The 25,389-nt window shown below is 46.2% G+C and overlaps 1 protein-coding gene across 1 annotated transcript in view; it reads left to right on the top strand.

Annotated features, from left to right (window-relative positions):
• The window catches only part of GSG1L (GSG1 like), a 133,660-nt gene that overhangs the window by 49,577 nt on the left and 58,694 nt on the right, over window positions 1–25,389 (top strand). The window contains exons 3-4 of the mRNA XM_039492046.1: window positions 10,816–10,968; window positions 22,780–22,891. Coding sequence (XP_039347980.1) covers window positions 10,816–10,968; window positions 22,780–22,891 — 265 coding nt within the window. The remainder of the gene's footprint in view (window positions 1–10,815; window positions 10,969–22,779; window positions 22,892–25,389) is intronic.

The raw sequence follows: 25,389 nt of genomic DNA, 5'->3' as shown, positions 1-25,389 counted from the left end.
GCAGTACAGTTCATGGGAGAACTGAAAGTGCCAGTGGTGCTGGAGCACTTAATCATGGGGGTGCTGAAACCCAGCCCCCTTACCCCTGCCCACGCACACCCCACAGAGCTGAGGCCAGGAGCAGGGCCATGTCTCCGGGAGGGGGGCACCCAGACAGAGGTAAGGGGGCTGAGGCTGAGGCCACAGCAGGGGTGCAGGGCTGGGAGTAGCAGGGGCACAGGCATGGGGCTGGGACCCCACATGCAGGGCCAGCAGTGGAGCCCCAGCACCCGCTGCACTCCTAGTTCCTGCACCTATGGAAGGTGCTCAGTGCAGGTCGCTAGTACCTCTGGCAACAGGAGATCAAGGACCTTTCTACCTTTGAGCAAGGGCCAGGCAGCAAAGGGATCAATGCACTGTGAGTATGGCCCTGGAGGACTACTGATACCCGTGACCTAGTACATGTGCTTTGCACCCATCCACATTGCACTGTAGAACAGATACGGGGCCATGCCACAGCAAAGCTGAGTACACACGCACACACCTCATGCATGCTAGCTTTCGTGCACTAGACTGTCCTTCAGGAATTCAGAGGTGGACAGTAGGGGGCTTATGGCACAACACCACAAGTGGAACTGTGTACACTCAAATGTAGACACACCCCTAAAGAGATAGTGCAATTAGGCAATTACTAACTGCAAGAATACAATTCTGAGACACTGACAGACAGGCCACCTATATATGACCCATAACAGCCTAACAGGAGGCATTACAATTTTTAATCAAGATCATCTACTTGTATGTACATTTCAAAGAGATGTACTAGACTAGCAATCAACTCATTCGTTTGTAGGAATAATTTCAAGAGTAATTGTCTATGTTTACTTATATCTTGTTAGAAGTTTAACAATGTAACCAGATTAGCTTGTAGATGCTAACCCCCTTCCATGTCTTAATTGCCTTAATTATATATGCGGCTGTGTCCAGTTAATATTAAGATCAAAGATGTAAGATACTGCAGGAAACTAATAACATTATCTAGATTGCCTTCAGCGTAACTATGTTAAAATGAAGTGCCGGCTAATTGCCTCATGTGAATTAATGTAATGACAGAACCAGAAGGGTACGGAGAAGTCACCTACTACAAGACAGGCCCAACAAAGAAAGTAACAGAACACCACTAGCTGTCACCTACAGCCCCCAACTAAAACCTCTCCAGCGCATCATCAAGGATCTACAACCTATTCTGAAGGATGATCCCTCACTCTCACAGACCTTGGGAGACAGGCCAGTCCTTGCTTACAGACAGCCCCCCAACCTGAAGCAAATACTCACCAGCAACTACACACCACACAACAAAAACACCAACCCAGGAACCAAACCCTGCTACAAACCCCTGGGCCAACTCTGTCCACATATCTATTCAAGGGACACCATCATAGGACCTAATCACATCAGCCACACCATCCTGCACATCTACCAATGTGATATATGCCATCATGTGCCAGCAATGCCCTTCTGCCATGTACATTGGCCAAACTGGACAGTCTCTACACAAAAGAATAAATGGACACAACTGACAACAGGAATCATAACATTCAAAAACCAGTAGGAGAACACTTCAATCTCTCTGGTCACTCAATAACAGACCTCTAAGTGGCAATTCTTCAACAAAAAACTTCAAAAACAGACTCCAATGTGAAGCTGCAGAACTGGAATTAATTTGCAAATTGGACACCATCAGATTAGGCCTGAATAAAGACTGGGAGTAGTTGGGTCATTACAAAACCTAAACTTAATTTTCCCAATACTAATTTCTCCCTACTGTTACTCACACCTTCTTGTCAACTGTCTGTAATGGGCCATTCTCTTACCACTTCAAAAAAGTTATTTCTCCTCCCTTGGTATCCTGCTGTTAATTGATTTCTTGTTAGACTGACTTAACACTTGGTAAAGCAACCTTTCATGTATTTATGCCTGCTCCTGTATCTTTTACTTCATACATCTGATGAAGTGGGTTCTAGCCCATGAAAGCTTATGTCCAAATAAATTTGTTAGTCTCTAAAGTGCCACAAGGACTCCTTGGTTTTTTTGCTGATACAGACTAACACAGCTACCACTGAAACTAGTTTACCTGTGTATTCATAGGAAATAGAAGATTAGCTTCAAAGCAAAGATCTGTCCGTGAAGAAAGATGTTGGGTACAGTTTTCAAAAGTGCCTAGGGCACCTAGTAGCCTAAGTCCAGTGAAAATCATTGGGAGTTAGGATTCAAAGTGACTTAGGAACTTTAGAAAATGTTCCCTGTTCTCTTGTGGACACAGCACTCCATGAGGACCCAAAAGAGCTGGGTTCCGTTCCTGACTCCATCACAGACTTCCTATGAGATGTTACGAATTGATTGGTTATAATGTAAGCACAAGGGGCAGAATTAAGGTTCCACAGTACACTTTATATCTGATATTGCTGGATGGCTGAGTGATGGACTTTACAAACAACTTTCTTTTAGCATAGCTTTTTAGGATACATATATTCAATAATAGGATACATATATTCATTGATTCATAGATTCCAGGACCAGAAGGCACCATTGTGACTTCCTGTATAACACAGATTCATGAACTACCCCATAATAATTCCTAGAGCAGATCTTTTAGAAAAACATCCCATCTTGATTTAAAAATTGTCAGTGATGGGGACTCCACCATAACCCCGAGTAAGTTCTCTCAATTGTTAATTACTCTCACCGTTAAAAATGTGCACCTTTATTTCCTGTCTGAATTTGCCAAGCTTCAACTTCCAGCCATTGGATAGGGTTACCTTTCTCTGCTAGATTGAAGAGCCTATTGTTAAATATTTGTTCCCCCATGTAGATAATCAAGTCACCCTTTAACCGTCTTTTTGTTAAAATTAATAGATTGAATGCCTTCAGTCTCCCCCTGTTTTCTAATCCTTTAACCATTCTCATGGCTCTTCTCTGAACCACCTCCATGTTATCAACATCCTTCTTGAATTGAGGACACCAAAATTGGACACAGTATTTTCGCAACAGTCACACCAGTACCAAATCTAGAGGTAAAATAACATTTTTGCTCCTACTAGAGATCCTCTGTTTATGCACCCCAGGATCGCATTAGCTCTTGTCCGCAGCATCACACTGGCAGCTCATGTTGTATGTCACTTATGGTTTGTATTAACTCTGACGTGTTTGGGGATAGAGTAGAGAAACTCTGTTTTGGATATGAGATTTAATGCATTTTCCATACAAAAGTATGTGGAATATTTTAGATATTACTGTATGGGTTTTCCATTGCACTCATCACCCCATATCTAGGTGCCACATGAACATTAATTAGTTTATCTCCCAATGCTGCAAAGTAGGGAAGTATTATTACCTCCATTTTACAAAGAGGCACAGGGATATCAAGTGATCTGCCCAAAGTCACACACAGAATTGACTCCTGATCCCAGTCCAATGGCATAATCATAAAACCAACCTTACTCTCATTTGGTTAAATAGCGAGGAATCAACAGTACTGCAGTAGACAATGGAAACCCTCCCTTCTGACTCCAGCCCACACTCTTAGTTCCTTGGCACAGAACTCCTCTTATCCCAAGAATTACATCCAAGATTAAAGACAAATGAAACCAAAACAACCAGCATTCTTTCCATGATCCAAACTATGCCTGGGCATTAGACTCACCACATGCAGTCTCAGAGGGTACATCTACACTTTGAGCTTCCTTGAGCTGGAATGTACACCTCCAGCTCAATGTGTAGATGTACCCAGAGTCTGGTAGCCACAGCCACCTTGGCTGGATGATCCTCTCTTTCTATCTCTTCTGCTGAGTGTCTAATGACATTTCAGCATTGTAGGTGCCTCTGCTGGGTTTTGGCAGAGTAACACTGCCCTGCCGTGGCTCAGGAGCATGGGTACCAAGCACAGGGTAGACTGTTCAGAACCACGGCACAAACCCCACATTGGCTGTGACTTGTATTTAGATTTCACCAATTAATCAAATGTATACCCTCAAGCACTATACCCGGAGTCACACACATTCCCCTTGGGTACTCCAATCTATTTTGCCACCCAGGTGAGCCTACCTATGTGATAGATGGTCCCTTACACCAAGCACCAGAGCAATATTCAGGTTACTTCCTGTCCCAAAGGACCAGTCACTTACCCCAGGTCAATTGCACTTGGGATCTCACACCAAAGACAACTCCTGTAGTCAATCCTATAATAATAAATCATAGGAAAGGAAATTTAGAACATTAATGCAGGTAAACATAAGTACTCAAATGAGTTACAATCTTAAATTTCAAAAGGAAATAGAAGCGTCTATAATCTGTAAGCACTAGCTGTCCTTTAGGGCTAACCCTAACTAAGCAGCTGGGGATCTCTTGTCAATGCTTAGAAAAACTTTGCCCACTGGAGTTCAAGCAGCAGAGAGAGTCCTAGTTCCTTTTGTATGGGGTTTTTAACCCCCCCCCACCCGCCATGTGCTCTGAGCTGCAAAGTCAGCTGATGGGATCTTCACGGGGGTGGGGGGGGGAGGGAGGAGAGAAAGAGAGAGCAAAAATAGCAAATATCTTTTGTCCTATTTCATGTTCCACAATAGTTAACCTGGTGCTGATGGACCTTGCCTGTTGGACAGGACGTAACACCTTCTGTTGGAAATCAGCACGTGACACTAGTTAATGGCTAGCCCCTGCCTGGTGATTCACACAGTCACAGAGGCTTACAATACAACCCCCTAACATTACTTTACAAGATCGGATACAGATGTTATTAGATTAATGCAGGCAGCAACTTACAAATATTCAATTAAGTCAAAACACTAAACACATTTTTATGATTCTAATACTACTATTTTAACAATGCTAGCACACAGGTGAGGCAGACTAAATCCAGGTACGTGTTTATTAGTGTTCAGCTTAGACATGGGGACTTTGACATGAGCTGGCACCTGGTCTGCCAGCACCCCAGGCAGCATGAAGAATTTGTGAGGAAACCTCACAGCTTCTTGATCTATTTCTCTCATCCCAGCTTTCTACACAGAAGCACAAAGTAATCAGGCAGATGGTCTGACATAATCAGATTACACTACCCAACAGATGGGCTGAATGCTCAGTGCTGGGAGTGCAGAGCTGGAAAACTGTGCCAGCCATGACAGTATGCTCAATGTTTATTTCTTTCACCATTTCTTATTGATCACACCAAGTATTTGTGGCACACAATTCCAATCTGGGAGCCTAAAACATACAAGGAAAAAAATAGTAATAAAACTATCTGAATGGTGAAATTGAACGAGAAAGCAGGAGTGCTCACTTGGCCATCATGCCCTTATTTTAAGCCTGAATGAGGTTTAATGCCTTTTCACAAAGGAGACACAAAGCATCCCAACACCTCCTCCTCAAACTTAATACACTTGTATAGTTACCGTGATGCTGGCAGGCCAGATGCCAGCTCTTGCCCAGGCCCCAGGCATTAGCTAAGAACTGACAAACTCATAGCTAGAGACCAGATCAGTTCACCTGTATGTTAGTTTTGCTCAAAATAGGTATTTATCTTATAAGAATGTATTTCGACTCTATGAAATGCTTGCAAATTGCTGCATGCATTAATCTCACTTGGAATGTCGGTATTCCATGCTATAAGAAAATAGGTACATTTTACTTTATATCTTTGAGAATGTTTGCTCTGAAATTGTGAACCCAGGTGTGCGAATCATTCCTCTCCTATTCCCACCATCCCACTCATACCGAAGGACTGTCAAAATCAGATGAGCTGGGACCCTGGCAGACTAGGTGCCCGCTCATGCTGACGCTCCAGGTCAATTCACTTGTGTATTAGTATAGATCAAAGTAATCGATAAATGTGTAAGAGTGTTTTTGGTGTTTAATCTTCATGAAAACAAGTGAGATGTTACTTGCAATGTTTTCACGAATCTGCATCCCATTATAATGTAGTTGCGAATACTTACATTGTATATACCCCACAACTAAATAACCCATCAAACGAGCAGTCAAATGAGAAAGAAGCCGTGTGAAATGCAAATGAAGAACTTCAACAGAAGAGTGCTAATTTTAAAGCAAGTGGCCATTGTGTGTGATGATCGGAGGTCAAAGACTCCAAATGCATTCGCCACTTTCTGTTATCAAAGGAAAAGCCCACATGGGTAGTGACACTGTCAGCTTGTCTTCTAGGAGAAGAAGCTACAGTATAAGTATGGATTCAGGGAAAGATCCATTATCTTTGGACTGTTTGGATTCTAACAGGGCAGAACAACTGAACAAGAATATGGAGATCCCCAGAGTTATTCTGGGTGGCCCTGAGAGACTTTTGGGAAGCTGGCAGATTACAACATCTCTGCTACTATTTGGAATTATAGACTGTTACTCACCTGTTCATATATTTTACCTGCTTTAGCCCCTCAATAACTCTAGTTTCCTTTTCTTAGCTAATGAACCTTTAGTTAGTTTACTATAGAATTGGCTGCCAGCACTGCCTTTGCTGTAAGATCTGGAGTGCCAATTGATCTGGGGTATGTGACTGGTCTCTTGGGACTGGGAGCAACCTGATGTGGTGGTTTTTGATGTAAGTGACCTTTTATTACGAAGTCCAGTTTGTCCGGATGGTAAGATAGACTGGAGACTCCAAGGGGACTGTCTGTGACTCCATGGCAAGACTGTTATAGTGATCCAGGAGTTCACCTTTGTTACTGGCTTGGTGAAATCTAATTACCAACCACACCACCGGTCTGGAGTGTCTGTCCTGTTTTCTGACAGTCTGCCCTGAGGCAGGCATTCATGGTCGTGAGCAACTCCAGACAGCGTGATGGTTTCTTTCCTTCCCCATTATCTATCCAGGCAACAGAAAATGCACTGGATGAGCTTGGGGGTGGGGGGAGCTAGTGAGCTCAGAGGAAATCCCAAAGACTAAACAATATAGTGGGCAAAAGTGAAGATGCAGGGCACTGATGGCTGGTGAGTCCAGAGTCACAAGGACTAGCAAGCCCAGAGAAGCTCTTTAGTATTTTTATCAGTGACCTGGAAGAAAACCTAAGATAACTGGTAACGTTTGCAGAAGACCCAAAGATTGGGGGAGTGGTAAATAATGAAGAGGACAAGTCACTGATACAGAGCAATCTGGATCACTTAGTAAGCTGGGTGCAAGCAAACAATATGCATTTTAATATGGCCAAATGTAAAGTTAGATATTTAAGAACAAAGAATGGGGACTATCCTGAGAAGCAGTGAAAAAAATGTGTGTGGGGGGGTGGCATAATAACAAAACATCTCCGTCAGCAGTAAGCATTATCTAAGCCAACCCACGTAAGAAAAACAATTGGCAAAACACCACCCAAGCCAAGGCTGTGGCATAAGTGTTACCTCATTCAAATGTATTCACTATCCATAACTATAAACTATTAAAGTAAGAAAGCCTTTATTACAATGTAGCAATTCATCTTTATATTTCAATATCATAATTCAGTAAACATATTGTGGCAGAGCTCTGACCTTGCCCCTGTGGGTCCTGTGCTTCTAGGCGGTTTATGCCAGCCTCAGTGGCTCACTGTGACCCTCCACGTAGCTCTTCTCTCTCTAGGGCCAGGGTTACAGTCTACTGAGCCCTTTTCATCATAGGCTGCAAGGAGGTTGGTGAGAGAACTCCCACAGTCTCTGTTGTCCCTGGGGGCTTATTTCAAACAGTTTATCCTCCTGTCCTGACAGGGGCCTCACTTCCCCTCCCAGGAGATGTTCCTGTAGTGGTGGGTTGGGGGGAACCCAGGCCCACCCTCTACTCTGGGTTCCGGCCCAGGGACCCTAATGGTAGCAGCTGTTGGCAGCCAACCTTTCACTGCCAGATTTGCTACATTTCCCTGGGCCACTTCCCCACAGCTCTCTTGCTTCTCCCTTCTTCACCCTTACCTTAGGGCTCCCTTACCAATGGTTTGAGGGTGTCTTCATTAACCAGCCCTTCAGCTGCACTTCCTCTCCCCTGGCTCCCTTCGGCCTGACAGGAGTGAGTCCTTTTTATAGTATCAGCGGGGCCTTAATTAGAGTCAGGTGGTCCTATTAGCTTAATGGTCTCACCGACTCTTTGCAGGTTAACTAGAGTCAGGTGTTCTCATTAGCTTGGAGCAGCCCCTGCTCTGTCAGTCAGGGAACAGAAAACTGTTAATCCAGTGACCAGTATATCTGCCTTCTGCTATTCTGCTGTACCCAACTGGCCTGGGTCTATCACAATATGTTATCCTAACCTGCCCCAGTGAATCATAACCTTGAGATGATGGAGCAGCTTGAGTGTTCTCATGATCCCAAGAGCGATGCTATCGGGAGTCTTGCACTCCCTGTAGGGTCACCCAAGGAAGCAAGGTCAAAGATGAGGTTCCAGATGAACAGCAATCCACCCCACCCCACCCCAAGTCCTCAACAGCAGTGATTGCTCTCAACGGCTGTGGAGGTGGATGAAGGCTGCAGCAGGATGGCACTCTCCAATCTTCTTGGTTCCCTTGCCGTTGGATTAAGAGTTTCATCCTGTCAAGCACCATGTAGGCATTGGCATCTCCATGTTAAAAGAACTCATGCACATATGTCCAAGTCCAGCACCCAGGTGGCAGCTGTTATATGGTTGTTTTTGCATTTGGATAGAGGGAAGAGTGCAACTCAGCAGCTATGAAAGAGCTGCCCTTTTTAGAACCTGCTCTGCTCACCCCACATGGGGAGAGGCTAGAAAAGGTGCCCTGCACATAGTCTTCCTCGCCTCCCCCCAACTGCATAACTGCATTCATAGGGATTGCCTTACTGCAATTGGTACCCATCCACCTACTTCTTAAAATGGACTTTTCTAAATGCAGCTTTGCCTAGAAATTTAGAAAGAACATATTAAAGGCAAAAATGGTCAGGACAGAGAAAGTACCATGGTATTCACTCCATTTTTAATCCTTACCAGTGCTTTCTCATTGGTTTTCCCAACCTTTGGCCTTCTATACCTACCAAAGACATTGGTACCAGTAGGTTTTGCTGCGCTTATGTTCTTTTTGCCAGCAGGGCACCAGAACAAGGGGGAGCAGGGGGCCATGGGCCTCCCACTTTTTACTAGCCATAAGGCCAAGCGACATGAGATAGGCGGTGGAGAGGAGCTACTGGGGATGGGGTCATGGCGGGAAGAGGTGACACAGGAGCAGGGCCTTGGGGAAAGAGGCAGCATGAAGGCAGGGACTTGGGGGGCAGGGCCATTGTTCAGGCTCCTGTGACCCCCCTTCTTTTAGGGTGCTTCTGCCGCTCCTGTTTGGCAGTCATACCAGGAGAACATCAATGATCCTTCCATTGTCAGTGCTGATAGGTGAAGGGTCACTTACACCATGTTTTCTCTTCAACTGAGGTAGTTCATGCAGCAGTTCCTTCTTGAAGTGGGTTCATGGGAAATTGCCATAGTTAAAGTCCTGATACCGGTGTATACAGAACTATTAGGAATCCAAAATTAATTTATCCCATTGAAAGATAGTCTTACCTGCTAGCTTCTCAATTCAGACTCATGTCACTTAACATTTTAGCGCACTTTTTAAGCACTACTGCCTCTGTATCTCCAATGTCATCTTCAAGATATGATGTTCACACTATATTTCTCATTAATTCCACTGCACTAGGAAATTAAACTAGTGTGATGGCTGGTACCAGTGCATTTTGCTCTCATGGATCCATGCAGTAGAAAGACCTGACAGTCAACCGATGCTTGAATCAAGTTGCCAACACAGCACTGAGTCAGTGCAAGTCTCTCTGGAGTTGTCTGATACTGTGCCACTAATGTAGGCATGGTGAACTCCCCCACCATCCTGCAATGGTGCTTCAGAAAAGGTATAAAGGGTGTTTCTTTTCAAATCCATCCATCCAAGAATGGTAGTTTTCCAGTGTTTCTGCTTCATACTGAGGCTGATTGGAGAACGGCCGTCCTTTCCAAAGAAATGTGCATCTTCAGATGGAAAAAAGTGACATAAGCACCACTCAGATGTTGGAGATATTGTGAGGAATGGGAATTTGAATTGTGGCCTTTGAGCCGAGACTCCATCTCACTCAGCCCATCCCTGAGGGCCCTGCAAATGAAAACCAAGAAGATACCACATTGCAGGACAGCAAGCCGTTCTCCCTCTCTCACCCATCACCACAGTGAACTCCAGTTTGTGCTATGTAGTGGGACAAGGCAATTTCACAGCTGTCCGACTCAAACACACACACGGTGGGCACTAACGGCACAATTCTAGTGCCCTTCCAACTCTTTCTCTGAACAGTCAGTGCCTGCTGCTTCCGCCATTCACATTCTTAGGAGAGCGTGAGCCCTGGAGCTGCTCTGACCTCACCTAACTAAATCTTTGTCTCAGAACAGCTCAGCACTTACCCTTGAGGTATATCAAGCCCTTTTATCTGTCCATTTTCACATCCAGTCCCTGGCACTTCCCAAACATCAATGCTTTATTCCCAGAAGCACCCAGCTATGGTGGGGATTATTATTATTATTTCATCATGTCTGTTTTACAGCTGGAGAACTCAGACACAGGGATTAAATGACTTGCCTAAGATCACACAGAGTCATTAGCAGAGCTGAGCTGAGACTTGAGCCCAGAACTCCTGTGTCCCAAGCCAAAGCCTTCACCCAAAGGCCACCCCCCTTCACTGCCACATCTGCTTTCCCTCAAGCGTTTTCTCTGCCCCATTTAAATTGTATGAGACAGTGCTACATATTCCTGCCCTCATCGCTGTGCTTTTGTCAACTTTGGACTGTGTCAGAGGTAACTAAAAGCAGCCTCTGGTTGTTTCTCTTCTGTGTTGCAGGTGTCCTGTGGCTATCGGTCGTGTCTGAAGTGTTGTACATCACGCTGTTAGTTGTTGGGTTCAGCCTCATGTGCCTAGAGCTCTTCCATTCGAGTAATGTGATAGATGGGCTCAAGCTAAATGCCTTTGCTGCTGTCTTCACTGTGCTGTCAGGTAAGGGACCTTTCCACTCCTCAGTCTGCCTGGGACATCCAACGAAGTGAGATTCTGAAACTTTGAAAGGTTGAAAACATAGGGCTGCCGGACTCCTCTCAGCCATGTGCAGCTCGCCTGGTTTCATTAGAGCTTTGGGAAAGGGTCAGCACGGTAGCCCCCTAGAACTGAAAATACCTGGAGCTAAATCCAAAGTGATGGCACATTCGTTAATCTTCCTACACCACCGTCACTGCCCTGATTATGTCATCTATAAACCTCCTTTCTCAGCATCACTCTCCTGGTCACCAAATAGGAAAATGAGAAGGTGTGTTTTTAAAAATCCCTTTTTAATCTTCACGTTAAAGAACAGAGGAGGGCTAGAGGGTGCAGGAAAAAGGAAAGGGGACTAGCTGATGCATTAGGAGAATTAAGAATGAGAAGCATTCTAGGAGCCACAGCGGGTGAAGAAAACTTTGTGTTACTGAAGGAGGCCAGCTCAGGATCAACTCCATGGACATGAATGAGGAAGTTCACACCTCTCAGATCTATTGTCTCAGGCTGGCTGCAGATTCCAGCAGACTAAACTGTGTTAGGCTTTGTCTACGCTGCAGCTGGGAGTGTGGATCCCAACTTGGGTAGATTGATGCACACCAGCTCTGTTTGTGCTAGCATGCTAAAATTAATAGTGTGGATGTTGCAGCACAAGCTGTGGCATGGGCTAGCCACCTGAGCTTGCTGGTCAGCCAGGATTGCACTTGGGCAGCTAAGCCATGCCAATTCCTATGCTGCAATGGCCACACTGCTATTTTTAGTGTGCTAGCTTGAGCAGAGCTAGCATGAGTCTGTCTGCACAGGCTAAGAGGCATGCTCCCAACTGCAGTGTAGATAGACCCAACCATACATTCTAGACACAGAGTGAAAGTGAGGCTCTGATGACAGCATGTAAGTGCTTCAGCTAGGGTCCCTGGTATATGCCTAATGTGCTTTGCTTCCCTGCCAGCTCTCTGACTCTTGAACTTGCTGGAGCCCTAAACTGTGACTCTTGCACTAGGACAGAAATTGACCAAGTATCTCAGAAGGGTGAGGATGCCACACACCCTTGAAACATCTGGCATCTGACCCTTTGTGTGATTCCCTCTCACACAGCCTGTACATGTTGGGCCATGCAAATAAAAACCAAGAAGATAAAGAGTGCAGGACAGCAAGCCGTCCTCTCTCTCTCACCAATGGCCACAATGAACTCAGCAGCACTCCAGTTTGTGCTAGGCAGTAGACTCACTGTGAAGGGGGAGAATTCCAACATTAACTTCCTTGTTGCTACTGTGATTGCAAAGAGAAAATTCCATCTTCTGGAATCCACCCTTTAGCAAACCTGGCAGTGCACATATTTCCTTTCCCCCAGTGGTCAAGATGCCTGCGCTGTCATTTCCAAACCTCCATGCTGTGTGTCTTTGGAACCCTCTCATTAATCTGCCCCAAGATCAGGAAGTAGCCACTTGCCCCCACCCACAAGGGCTAGTAAAATACAATCCACAGCTTGCTTACTACCAATCCTCATTGACCAACTGCTCTGCAGCCACAACCCCTCTCCTTGTCTCTGTCCCCTCCCCAAATTCTCTGTCTCCTGCTCTCCCCCCCCAACCACTATAACAAAAAAGTGGTGAGACTGTCTGCTGACAACTCTCCTGTGTCCACAGCAAGCATCCCCATAAAACAAAGCATGCTATATTATAACAGAGACAACTTGTAGCAAGCAACGTGAGTTTTTAACTCTTATTGCTCAGATGTACCGAAAGTTCACACTAGAAACATCAGGGGCGGGGTGTTCACCAGGGGCACTGGCTTTGGCACATTCCCACAAACTACCCAGGCAACCATAAGGTGGCTGCATAGAAACCCTTGCACAATTTTTTTCTTTATTGTAGGGTTACCATATTTGAACATCCACAAAAAAAAAGAGGACATGCCACAGGGGGGAAATGGGGAGAGGAAGGGGAGTGTTGGCCTTGCGCACAGTCCACCCCTACTCCTCCCATGCTCTGCTCCCACTCTGCCCCATGTCCTGCCCCCTCCCTGCTCAGCACTGCCACTGCACCCCTCCTCACCCCTTGGCCTGCTGCTGACTTGCTGTGTCCCTCCTCAGGCCCCACCCACCACTTGCCTCCTCCACCTGCCACTCACCTCCTCACTCTCCTGCCAGAAACCCCCACGACCGCCCCGAGAACCCCTGCCTGCTGCTGGCTTGCTGCTTTTTGCCTCCTCACCCCTGCCCACCCACCTGCTGCTGGCTTCATCGCCGCTCGCCTCTTCAACCCCCGCTGCCCACCGCTGGCCTTTTCACCCCCCCACCTACTCACCCCTCATCTATTCAGCCCCCTCTGCTCACTGCTTGCCTCTTCACCCCGCCCCGCTCGCCTATTCACCCCTCCTGCTGTAGGTCCCTCTGGCTCCTAGGATCGGGGCAGCCGAGGGGTCTCCACATGCTGCACCCGGCACAAGCACGAGCTCCGTGGCTCCCATTGGCTAGGAAAAGCACCAATGGGAGCTCCCGGAGCCGGGCTTGTAGGCACCGGCAGCGCACAGAGAGCACTCTATCCCCACCCCCAACCCAACCGGACCCGACCCTAAGAGCCAGAGGGACCTGCCAGGGGGGTTAGGTGGGGAGTCCCAGCGGTGCTTACCTGGGGCAGCTCCTGGGAAGCATCCGGCAGGTCCCTCTGGCTCGGGGGGAGAGGGTTCTCTGCCCGCTGCCGGTGCCTGCAGGCCCCACTCCTGCAGCTGTAATTGGACAAGAGGGAGCCGGTGCAGCATGTGGAGACCCCCTCTGCCTCTGTGCCTAGAGGCCACCCACACTGCAGGCTCCTGCCGGCGGACAAGCGCCGGGAGCTGCCCCAGGACGCGCTGCCAGCCCCGGGACTTAGGGTTACCATATGTCCATATTTTTCCAGACATTTTTAGATATTTAAAAATTTCCTCCTGGATGGCGATTTAAGAACTAAGATGTCTAGGAAAATATGGACCTATGGTAACCCTACTTTATTGGTGCATGCACAGTGCAATCCTTCCAGACTGCACATCTGCACAAACAAAGAAGGTAACATGTTCTTAAATACCGTTCACAATTTGGGTCTCCCCCGAAAAACCTTAGTGGGTGCCATGCACTACCTTGGGTTAAAATTGACCAACAGATTTTTGTCCTGCATCACAGCCATAGTTTGAGCTGCAGCTTTGTGCAAAAAACACCGATCTAGAAACTTTTTGAAAACTGCTATTTTTTCAGGGCTTATATCTCCAGAACCCTTGGCTCAAATGACCCTAAATGTGGGTCATGAACCCTACTCCACACTACCCCAAGGCATAGCAAATTTCAACACAATCCATGCAAACATGTGTGGATTTTAGAAATATAGTCCTTTAAACAGGAAGGATAGAGGGACGATGAAGGGAAAGAGCTCTTCTACACAACCATCTGCAGGACAGGAGGCTTTGAAAGGTATGAAGTGGCCCATTCGTCTCAGTGTAGTGTTCTCAGCTGAATGAGAATACCCTATGAAGATGAATACAGCCTTGAACAGTAGCTCTGAGATGTGTGACCTGCACCATTCATATCGGTGGGTATTCCCATCCTCCTCCTCCAGGCTTTAGAGCTGTGATATGCATGACATATACCCATTCTGTTTCCCACCCAAAGGGGCAGGACTGTCCCAGAGCCTGGGGACAGGGAGAAGGCCTCAGGTCCTCCCAGAGAGGCCAGGCCCCCAAGACCCCAGCCCAGATAAAGGGAGTGGGATCCAATCCCTGTATGTGGGCATTGGCCCCTCAGATCCTTACACACAGAGGTCAGCAAGAGGGGCTCAGATACTGCCAAAAACAAATCCCCTCAGATTTGGGGGGGACAGAGGAAGGCTCAGGTCCTCCATAGAGTGGGGGAAGGGTCCCTCAGCTCTGGGCACAGACACAGGAGGGGACAATGTAGGGCTGGTAGGTGCCCTTGCCTCTATTCTTCTCCAGTTGTCCTGCCACTCACCCCTTCTGTACACCACAAGCCTTAGAATCATAGAATATTAGGGTTGGAAGGGACCTCAGGAGGTCATCTAGTCCAACCCCCTGCTCAAAGCAGGACCAATCCCCAGACAAATTTTTACCCCAGTTACCTAAATGGCCCCCTCAAGGATTGAATTCATAACCCTGGGTTTAACAGGCCAATGCTCAAACCACTGAGCTATCCCTCCTTTTCCTTACTGTAACCCCCAGTCTGCACTGACAGGGCTGGGAGTGTGTGTGTGTGGGGGGGGGGGAGGGTGTTTGGGAAGCACTGGAAGAGCTGGGAGTGCAGGGGGTTTGGGAAGCACTGGCAGGTCTGGGAAGCACTGGAAGAGCTGTGGGGTGCAGCGGGGTTAGGAAGCACTGGCAGAGCTATGGGGTGTTGGAGTACAGGGAATGTACTAGCAGAGCTGTGGAGTGCAAAGGATTTGGGGGTGCACTGGCAGAGCTGGGGGTTGGGGTGCACCGGCAGAGCTGGGGCATTTATAGGGGTGGGATGCACTGACCCAGCTGTTGAGTGCCAGGCCTCTTGCCCCTTAGTTCCCAACCTCTCTCACCTCCCCTACTATCCATTGACATTTATCCCCCAACCCCTCTTCTCCCCACTCCTCCACCCCTAATAAGCCTGCCCTCTCAGGACATTCACATATCTAATCTCCACCTCCCACCCCCACATGCTTTAAGAACATAGCATAAGAATGTCCATACTGGGTCAGACCAATGGACCATCTAGCCCAATGGCCTGTCTTCTGACAGTGGCCAATGTCCAATGCTTCAGAGCGAATGAACAAAACAGGACAATTATAGATTGATCCATCCCCTGTCATCCAGTCCCAGCATCTGGCAGTCAGGGACTTAAGGACACCAGAGCATGGGGTGGCATTCCTGACCATCTTGGCTACTAACCTTTAATGGACCTATCTTCATTCTTTTTTAAACCCGGTTATATTTTTGGCCTTCACAGCGTCCCCTGGCAATGAGTTCCACTGGGCAACCTTGTATTGTGTGAAGAAGTACTTCCTTTTGTTTTAAACCTGCTGCCTATTCATTTCATTGCATGGCCCCTGGTTCTGATGTTATGTGAAGAGACAAATAACACTTTCTTATGCACTTTCTCTACACCAGTCATGATTTTATAGACCTCTATCATATCCCCCCTGTTTATTGCTTTTCCAAGATGAACAGCCCCAATCTTTTAAATCTCTCCTCATTCAGAAGCTGTTCCATACCCTTAATCATTGTTGTTCCTCTTCTCTGTACTTTTTCCAATTCTAAGATGTCTTATTTGAGATAGGGCGACCAGAACCGCACACTGTATTCAAGGTGTGGACATAGCATGGATTTCTATAGGGGCATTGTGATATTTACAACACTATTACCCATCCCTTTCCTAATGGTTCCTACCCTTCTGTTTGCTTTTTTGTCTGCCGCTGCACATAGTTCAGTGAAAACATCCACTCAATCTGCAATGTCTCTAAGATCTTTCTTGAGTGGTAACAAAATAATGGGATCCAAATTAGCTATCATTTGGGATTGTGTTTTCCAACGTGCATTACTTTGCATTTATCAACCTTGAATTTCATCTGCCATTATGTTGCCCATTCACCCAGCTGAGAGATTCCTTTGTAGCTCTTCACAGTCAGCTTTGTATTTAACTATCTTGAGTAATTTTGTATCATCTGCAAACTTTGCCACTTCACGGTTTACCTCTTTTCCCAGTTCATTTATGAATATGTTGAACAGCACTGGTCCCAGGACTGATCCTTGCTCCCTTTCCCCCATTTACTTCTTTCCTCTGTGAAAACTGTCCTTTTATTCCTACCCTTTATTTCCTGTCTTTTAACCAGTTACAGATCCATGCGCAGACCTTCCTTCTTATCCCATGACTGCTTACTGTGCTTAAGAGCCTTTAGTAAGGGACCTCAAAGGCTTTCTGGAAGTCCAAGTACATTATATCCACTAGATCACCCTCGTCCTTTGAGCCCCTGGCACTGCTGCTGCCAGAACCCCCCCATTTAGGGGTTTTGGGAGGAAGTTTTTGCTTTATTATGCCCCATTCAGGTTCTGGGGTGGCTGAGGAGGTGGTATGTGCTACTGAGCTTCCTGGGTTCATCAGTGATCTCCCTGGAATCCAGAGAGATTACTTATGAACCCAAGAAGTTGAGTAGCAAAAACAACTTTAGATAATGCTTCCCCCGCCCCGGAACCTGCATGGGGCATATAAAAAGCTTCTTCAGAGGAGAGTGAGAGGCTTTTTCTCACAACGTCTTGGGGTCTGGGGAGGGGAGGGATGGGAGGTGCGGCATGGCTGTGGCTGGCCTGGGACACCTCTGGGCAGGTGGATGGTTGCTGGGGGCTTTGGCTGGCCTGGGACTAGGGCTGTCACCTGTCTAATCACACAAACCCAAACACCCTTGCCCTGCTCCTCCCTGCCCATTCCCTGAGGCAACATTCCTGGCCTGCCCCTTCTCCAAGGCCCTGCCCCCCTGCTCACTCCATCCCCCCTCCCTTTGTCACACAGTGTCACACACACACACACACACACACACACAATGTCACACTTTCACCGGGCTGGGGCAGCGGGTTGGGGTGTGGAATCTAGGCTTGGGCCAAGTGGTTCAGAGTATGGGGAGGGGGCTCTGGGCTGAACCTCAGGCAGTGGGTTGCAGTGCAAGAGGGGGTTCATGGTATGGACTTTGAGAGAGAGTTTGGGTGTGGGAGGGAGCTGGGGTGCAGGAGGTGAGGGGTGTGGGCTCCAACTGGGCAGCGCTTACCTCAGGCGGCTCCCAGAAACGACTAGCATGTCTGGCTCCTAGGCTCAAGGGTAGCCAAGTGGCTCTGTGCACTGCCCCTGCCTTCAGGTACCACCCCCACAGCTCCCATTGGCTGTGGTTCCTGGCCAATGGGAGCTGTGGAGTCAGTGCTTGGGGCAGAAACAGCGCACAGAGACCCCCTGGCTGCCCCTGTGCTTAGGAGCTGCAGGGACATACCGGCTGCTTCCAGGAGTCAAGTGGAGCCAGGGCAGTTAGGGAACCTGCCTTAACCCTGCTGTGCTGCCAACTGGACTTTTAGTCACCAGGAGATTGACTCTGGGAAACTCCCAGCCAATCCAGGAGGGTTGGCAACCTTACCTGGGACTCCTCTGGCTGAGAGGGGGTGCAGGCACTTAGGACTCCAGCCAGCCTGGGGCTCCTCCGACTTAGGCGGCACCGCTTGGTATTCCTCCAGGCAGGGTGGGGGAGAGGGACTCATGGCTCTGGCTGTGGGGGAGGGGGTCTTGGGGCTCTGGCAGAAAGGGTGTGGGTGGAAGGGGTGGAGCTGGGAGCTAGCCTCCCCTAAGCGGGGGTGGGGGGGGGGTTCCACCTACTGCACGTATGGGTGATTATTCTGTTCTTTACTATAGTTTCAATTTTCCTGTTACTGAAGTTAAGTTTCCTGGACTGTAATTGCCAGGATTGCCTTTGAAGCCTTTTTTTAAAAAAAAAAAAAAAAACAAACCTCCCCATTACCTATCCTCCTGTCATCTGGTACAGAGACCGATTTAAGCAATAGGTTGCATATCACAGTCAGTAGTTCTGCAATTTCATATTTGAGTTCCTTCAGAACTCTTGGGTAAATACCATCTGGCTTGGATGACGTATTACCGTTTAATTTATGTATTTGTTCCAAAACCTCTTCTACTGACACCTCAATCTGGGACAAGTCCTTAGATTAGTCACCCAAAAAGAATGGCTCAGGTGTGGAAATCTCCCTCACAGCCTCTGTAGTGAAGACTGATGCAAAGAATTCATTTAGCTTTTCTGCAATGGCTTTGTCTTTTTAATGCTCCTTAGCACCTTGATCATCCTCCAGTGGCTCATTTTGAGCAGGAAGCCTGCCAAACAATCAACATACTTAATTTTTTTGCTGTTATTTTTTGTGCCTTTTTCTAGTTGCTCTTCAAATTCTTTGACCTGCCTAATTACACTTTTACACTTGACTTACCAGTGGTAATGCTCCATTATATTTTCCTGAGTTGGAAGTCAAATCCTATTATCAAAAGATGCCTTTTTGCCTCTAACCTCTTTTACTCTGTTTTGCCATGGTGGCATTTTTTGGTCCTCTTACTATTTTTTTTTAGTTGGGGTATACATTTAATTTGCATCTCAATTACAGTGGTTTTAAAATAGTTTCCATGCAGGTTGCAGGCATTTCACTCTTGTTACTTTGAGTACCTGCCCCCCAAAACAAACAGCCACCCATGACTCACAAATTGTAGCCAGTCTCCAGTCACTCCTTTTGTCCTAGGTGGGAGTTTGTGATTAATTTATCAATGGTTATGGTAACTGAAGGGTGGGTTCAAATGCATCAAGGGTGAACGCAGATTCATCAAACTCACTGAGGTGTGTGATTCATCCAACAGTTAGTGTCTCTCAGCTTAGCAGTTCAAGGCAACAGAAGGAAACTGGCTTTAGGGGGGATCCCCGGGCATCAAATGACATCAAACCGGGACCCCTAACACTACCATGCAGCCCAGGAGGCACACCAAATTTCAAAGCAATCTGATTAACCGTTTGGATTTTAGAGCATTTACAAGAACCAAGCTTTAAAGCACATAAAATAGTAGGAATGGAAACCCTTTAATTTTTCTGTATACGCCCATTCACTGTGTAAAAAGAAAATGTACAATTTCTTAAATATTGTTATCAATTTGGGTCCCTCAAGGATTTAGTGGGAACCGTGGGTCCCTTGGTAAAACTCAGACTGAGTCCATTTCTACCCACATCTCATCAATAGTCTGATCTTGAGCTTTGGGCTGCCCCCCACTCAAGGCATATACAGTGCTGAACTCATATACTGTCAATCTGCAAGTATAGTTCAGTTGACTGTTCGAATGGTGCCATAAGAGTATACATTCAACCCAAGTCTGGGTGCAGTCCCATTCTGACTGCCCCCAGATGCAGCCCCAGGGACAGAGCCCATAATGCAAAGACACCCCATTGTCTTGGAGAAAGAATATTGGTGATGGAATGGCCTTTGCTTGTACTATGGTGGGCAGGTCACTTCACCATTGACTATACCCTTGAATCCAGACCTGAGCCAGATCCAGGAAACAACCATGTCCAGCCCCATTAAGGGGGGGTGTAGCTGGACGTAATCATTAAATCAGGTTCCCCAAACTGATCCCTTCTTCTTCTGCCAACATGCAGCTTAACAGCTGTGGATCACTGCCATCGCCACTTGTAAGTCTTGTTCTGTCTCTGCATCCCTTCCACACCTAAGATGAGCTGCACCCAACTTGCACTTGTGGATTCTGGAGCCTCTAGTAATTCAGTGTATCCTGGGTTTGCTAAGGCTACCCAGCTTCCAGTACAAAGAAAGCTTGCCCCACACTTAGTGAAATTGATTGATGGGAGCATACTATCCTCAAGTCCCGTCACCCACTAATCTGTGCCCCTTTGGGTCAAAATACAAGACCACCAAGAAATCCTTCAATTTAACTTTATTAACTCACCTCACTTCCCCATCACACTTGGCATCTCCTGCCTCTTGGTCCATGATCCAAATATCTCCTGGAAGATGCAAAAGGTATGGTTTGAGTCAGGCTACTACCAGTAATGGTGTCTTGCAGAGTCAGGCAGCAAGGGATAAGAAACAGCATGGAGAAGACCACCACCTTCTGTGTCCAACAAATTCAAGGAGTAACTGCTCACTAATCCCTCCAAAATATTAAGATTTTGCCTACATATTTGATTTAAAAAAATGCTGATGTCCTACCCCTGCATAGGTCTTATGATTGATTGCTCCATTGATCTTCAGCCGGGGGCCAAAATTCCATTGGATGGTTTTATACCTTGTTGGAGCCAGAACGCCACGCCCTATGGGAATACCTCAATGAGGACCTAGCAAAAAAACTTTAACCATCCATCTACATCTATCACAGGGGCTCCAGTTCTGTTTGTCAAAAAGAATACAGCTCTGCACATCTTTGTGTAGGCTGTCGAGCCATGAACAACATTACTCTCAAGAATGAATGCCCTTTACCTTTGAACAATGAACTATTGGAGAGGGTGGGCTCTGCTAAAATATTCACCAAGCTTGATCTTTGTGGTGTTTACAGTCTAGTCTGTATCCTAGATGCCAGTGAGTGGAAGACAGTATTTCACAACCAGTATGATCATTCTGAATACCTTGTTGTGTCCTTCAGTCTTTCCAATGATCCAGCCACATTATAGCACTTTGTGAACAACATCTTTAGAAATGTTCTGAAGCAGTTTGTAGTGATCTACTTAGATGACATCCTCATCTTCTCAGAAATCCCAAGCCCTTCATGGCCGATGTGTGTGCTTGGTACTTGAGTGTCTTCAAGCAAATGACCTGTACAAAAAAAAAAAAAGAGACATTTTATACTGCGTGTAACTTTATGCAATTTGGAACTGTCTCTGTTAAGAGGTTTTCATATATATATATATAAATTTCATGTTATGAGCACAGTCAGTCTGAAATACTGCACATGGTACACTGCATTTGCATCCTTTTACTAATGAATTCCTTCCTGCCCCAAAAGCAGTCCTCTACTTCCTAGTCAGTCCTCACACTACCTGTCATACTTCATTTGCTTTTGAGCTGTTGATGCTCAGCTACAGTGGCCCCACAATTCCAGTCTCCACTGCCCACTTGCTAAATTTTCAAACACCTTCATGCTTTCTCCCATGCTTGGGAGATTCTCCTCATGAATGTACACAAAGCTATTTCATTATCCAGCTTCAGATCCCTCCTCAAAATTCTCCTTTGCTGTGCTGCCTCCAAAAACCTTGACAATGGTTGGGCTGGTGGTGTGCGGAGACTACTGCCTACCATGCTGACTAATACTGTCTCATTGCTTACTTGTGCTCCCCCATCTGTCTATAGACATCTGTTATCTCGTCTTATACTTGCATTGCAAGTCCCTCGGGGCAAGGACTGTCTGTTGTGCTCGGTGATTTACAGCACCTCGCACAATAGAGTCTGGGTCCATGACTAGGAATCCTAGGTCAGTGGCTCTCAACCTTTCCAGACTACTGTACCCCTTTCAGGAGTCTGATTTGTCTTGTGTACCCCCAAGTTTCACATCACTTAAGCTGCTTGCTTACAAAATCAGACATAAAATACAAAAGTCATAGCACACTATTACTGAAAAATAGCTTACTTCATTTTTACCATAATTATAAAATCAATTGAAATATAAATATGGTACTTATATTTCAGAGTATAGTATATAGAGAGTGGTATAAACAAGTCATTGTCTGTATGAAAGTTTAGTTTGTACTGATTTCGCTAGTGCTTTTCATGTAGCCTGTTGTAAAACTAGGTAAATATCTAGATGAGTTGATGTACCCCCTAGAAGAGCTCTGTGTACCCCTGGTTGAGAACCAACTTCTCACAAGGGACACTTGGGGCTGGATGTTTATATGATTCTTGGAAACAGTTTGTATGAGCAACCAATGGAAGTATTCATGTACCATGAAGAAGCTGAATGGCATAACCAGAGAAAACCTGGCCTACAGTAGCAAGGTTGATGGTAACATTAATGTGCTGGCAAGCTCTTCAAAGGGTTCCCTTTATACCAACAGCACTCCTGTACCATTCAGATTGTATTGTAAAATGCTAAACGTGAATGGCTCCCTTCCTCTGCCCACAATGTGCTGCCTTTTCTGCAGTGGTGTAGGGTGCACTAAGAGGGCTATCTGCTGGAGTTGGGGAAGCTCCTTCAGGAAGAATAGAAAAGATGGGAAAAATGTTCCTGTTGCAATTCCTCCTTTCCAGGTCTCTTGGGGATGGTGGCTCATATGATGTACACCCAAGTTTTCCAAGTGACAGTCAGCCTTGGACCAGAAGATTGGAGACCACATTCATGGGACTATGGCTGGTCCTTCTGGTAAGTGTCTCCTTCATTTAGTATCTTCATCTCACTCTTGAATTGTCTGATTATGGATATCAGTGCAGGGGTTACAAACATGGTCTAAATCTCCAGCAAATTGTATATACACATTTTCAAGTGCAGTTGATCATGGACATTGGATTGCATTGGCTAGTTATGAAATTGCAAATAAAAATTATATATCTCTTGCAAGTCAACTGCATCCACAATTACCACCACTGAGAGCAGTTCCATTAAGTGTATACATTTGAATTAGGTGCCATAACATTTCTGAAACTCTTGGTTTCATGCTTTTACAGTAAGGGCTCAATTGTGCCTTACAGGGAAATTTTCTATAGAAACTGCAATGCCCCTATGTGGCAGTGGGAGGCATAGCTCTTTGGATCTCACAACAGCACCCAGGGGGAGTTTCTTGGAAAGTTTGAGACAAATCAGACAAAGTGTTTTGGAGAGAATTTAATGTACAGTGAGGGGGGTTGGTTTTTGGAAAGAATCCCAAATTTATTTTGCTCATGAGATAAAAATACTGGCTTGGCCTAGCAGCCCCCAATATGTTTTATTATTCTGCCCTTTAGGAGAACTGGCACATTTGACTAGTATAGGAGAATTTGGGGAGTTAGGAATATTTTAATCACAGGCAGTTTTCACAACTTTCAACAGCTTGCGTTGTCCTGTGGAGCCTGAGAAAGGGGTTTCCATTGTAATTTATTGCATTTTAATTTTTTTTAATTACTGAGTAATTTTAATTCTACTCCCTGAATCAGGCAGGTGTGGACACAATCCCTGCAGGTACCAATGCAGGGGATTATTAATGATCCCTCCACCCACACATCCATCCCAAGGCAGGTGGTTATTAACCCCCCAGGATCTGAGGCAGGATGTTCTTAGCCCCTCACACCTCAGTGCAGTTGATTATTAGCCCCTTCCACATTGTGAGGCAAGGGATTAGCCCTCCCCCTCTCCCAAATCCCACATTCCAATGCAGGGGATTTTTAGCCCCCCACTCCCCACTGCTGGGATTAGCCCCCCCCCCATGACTGTTATCCCCCACAATCCCTCCTGTGTTCCAGTACAAGGAATTATTAGCCTCCATCACCCCCTTTAGAAGGGTTATCAGGAGACTATTGGGGCCCCCACCCTGGTTTCAGAACTCACTATGCACCAGTTCATTATTAGCCACATAAATATTGGATTTGAGTGTCAGTTCAGCGATGAGCAAGAAGCAGCCTGACACAGCTGTGAGGGAGAGGCTGAAGGCGCCACGGCCCAGGTCATGGGCACTGAGCATTCCCAAACCTTCACACATTTGTTTCAAGTCTAACCAAACTTTCAGTTTCTTTGGTGTCTAGTGATTGTTTACGTTATAGCTACTGTCTCCTGCCAAGCTTCCCTGAGTGAAGGAGACACATTATCATGCTTTAAATTTTTATCTCCATGGTAATGATGGTGCCATTCTGGAATATCTCCTATCATAGGACCTCCAAGCACTTTAGAAACATCAGATCAGTCCCAGTGGCTGCACATCAATATTTTTGTTCTGCAGTTTGGGAAACTGAGGTCAGAGGTCAAGTGGCTTCCCAAAGGCCATGCAACAAACCAGTAGCACTGCTGAGAAAAGAGCCCAGCGCATCACTCTCAGGTCCTTGCTCTGACCATAAAACTATGTTCCCTCCTTCCAGATTAACACAAACATAATTTCCCAACAGACTGGACAACTGTATCTGCCTCTGGCAGTGGCCCACATGGAATGCTTTAAAGGAGGGTGAAAACTAAACAAAAAACCCCACATGGCCTTTAGGTCAGTTGTGAGGTGTTGTATGTAGGGGGAAATTCCCTGGGGATCAGATGATGCCTTGAAGTATGAAGTTTGATTACCTCTAAGTCAGCAACATAAATAGCTATTATTTATAGCTTCCTTTTAAATCCAGTTCTAGTGTTTGAGTGTCTGGCCTACACAGCAGGAAGGCCTACCTCCCTGTACTGAAGTACAGGAGAGGAAAGGTCATCTCATGGCTGGGCTTTAGAGGGTGGGTGTTTTGTTCCTGACTATGTCCCAAGCTTCCTGTGTGACATTAGTACAATTGCATAGTTTTACATTGATTCAGTCCCTTCTGTAAGATGGGGGGAGGGGAGAAGAACACCACCCTTCCTCAAATAGGAGCTGTGGGAATTAATGTTTGTGAAGTGCTCAGATGTTATAGCAATGGGGACATATAGACTAATTGCAGCCAGTGTTATGGAGGTGCAGGTCATGACAGCATAGATAAGATTGAGCTGATTTTTGTACTTAAAGCAAGAATTGGAATTCAACCTCCTAGTTGTATTTAAAAATCAGTTTAATCTAATCTAGGATCACATACCCATGTATTTATTACATTGCTGCAGGGCATAATTAAGGTTGTTTGGATATCAATTGCACATTTCCAGGTCTTACCCTGTCTGGATTTTTTTAAGTTCCACTTTAACTCAGAATTTCCAACATTTTTCAGATGCTG

This window comes from Mauremys reevesii, linkage group 10, assembly GCF_016161935.1.
Source record: "Mauremys reevesii isolate NIE-2019 linkage group 10, ASM1616193v1, whole genome shotgun sequence".
NCBI classification, from domain to species: domain Eukaryota; kingdom Metazoa; phylum Chordata; order Testudines; family Geoemydidae; genus Mauremys; species Mauremys reevesii.
This window is presented reverse-complemented; position numbering and strand designations above follow the sequence as displayed.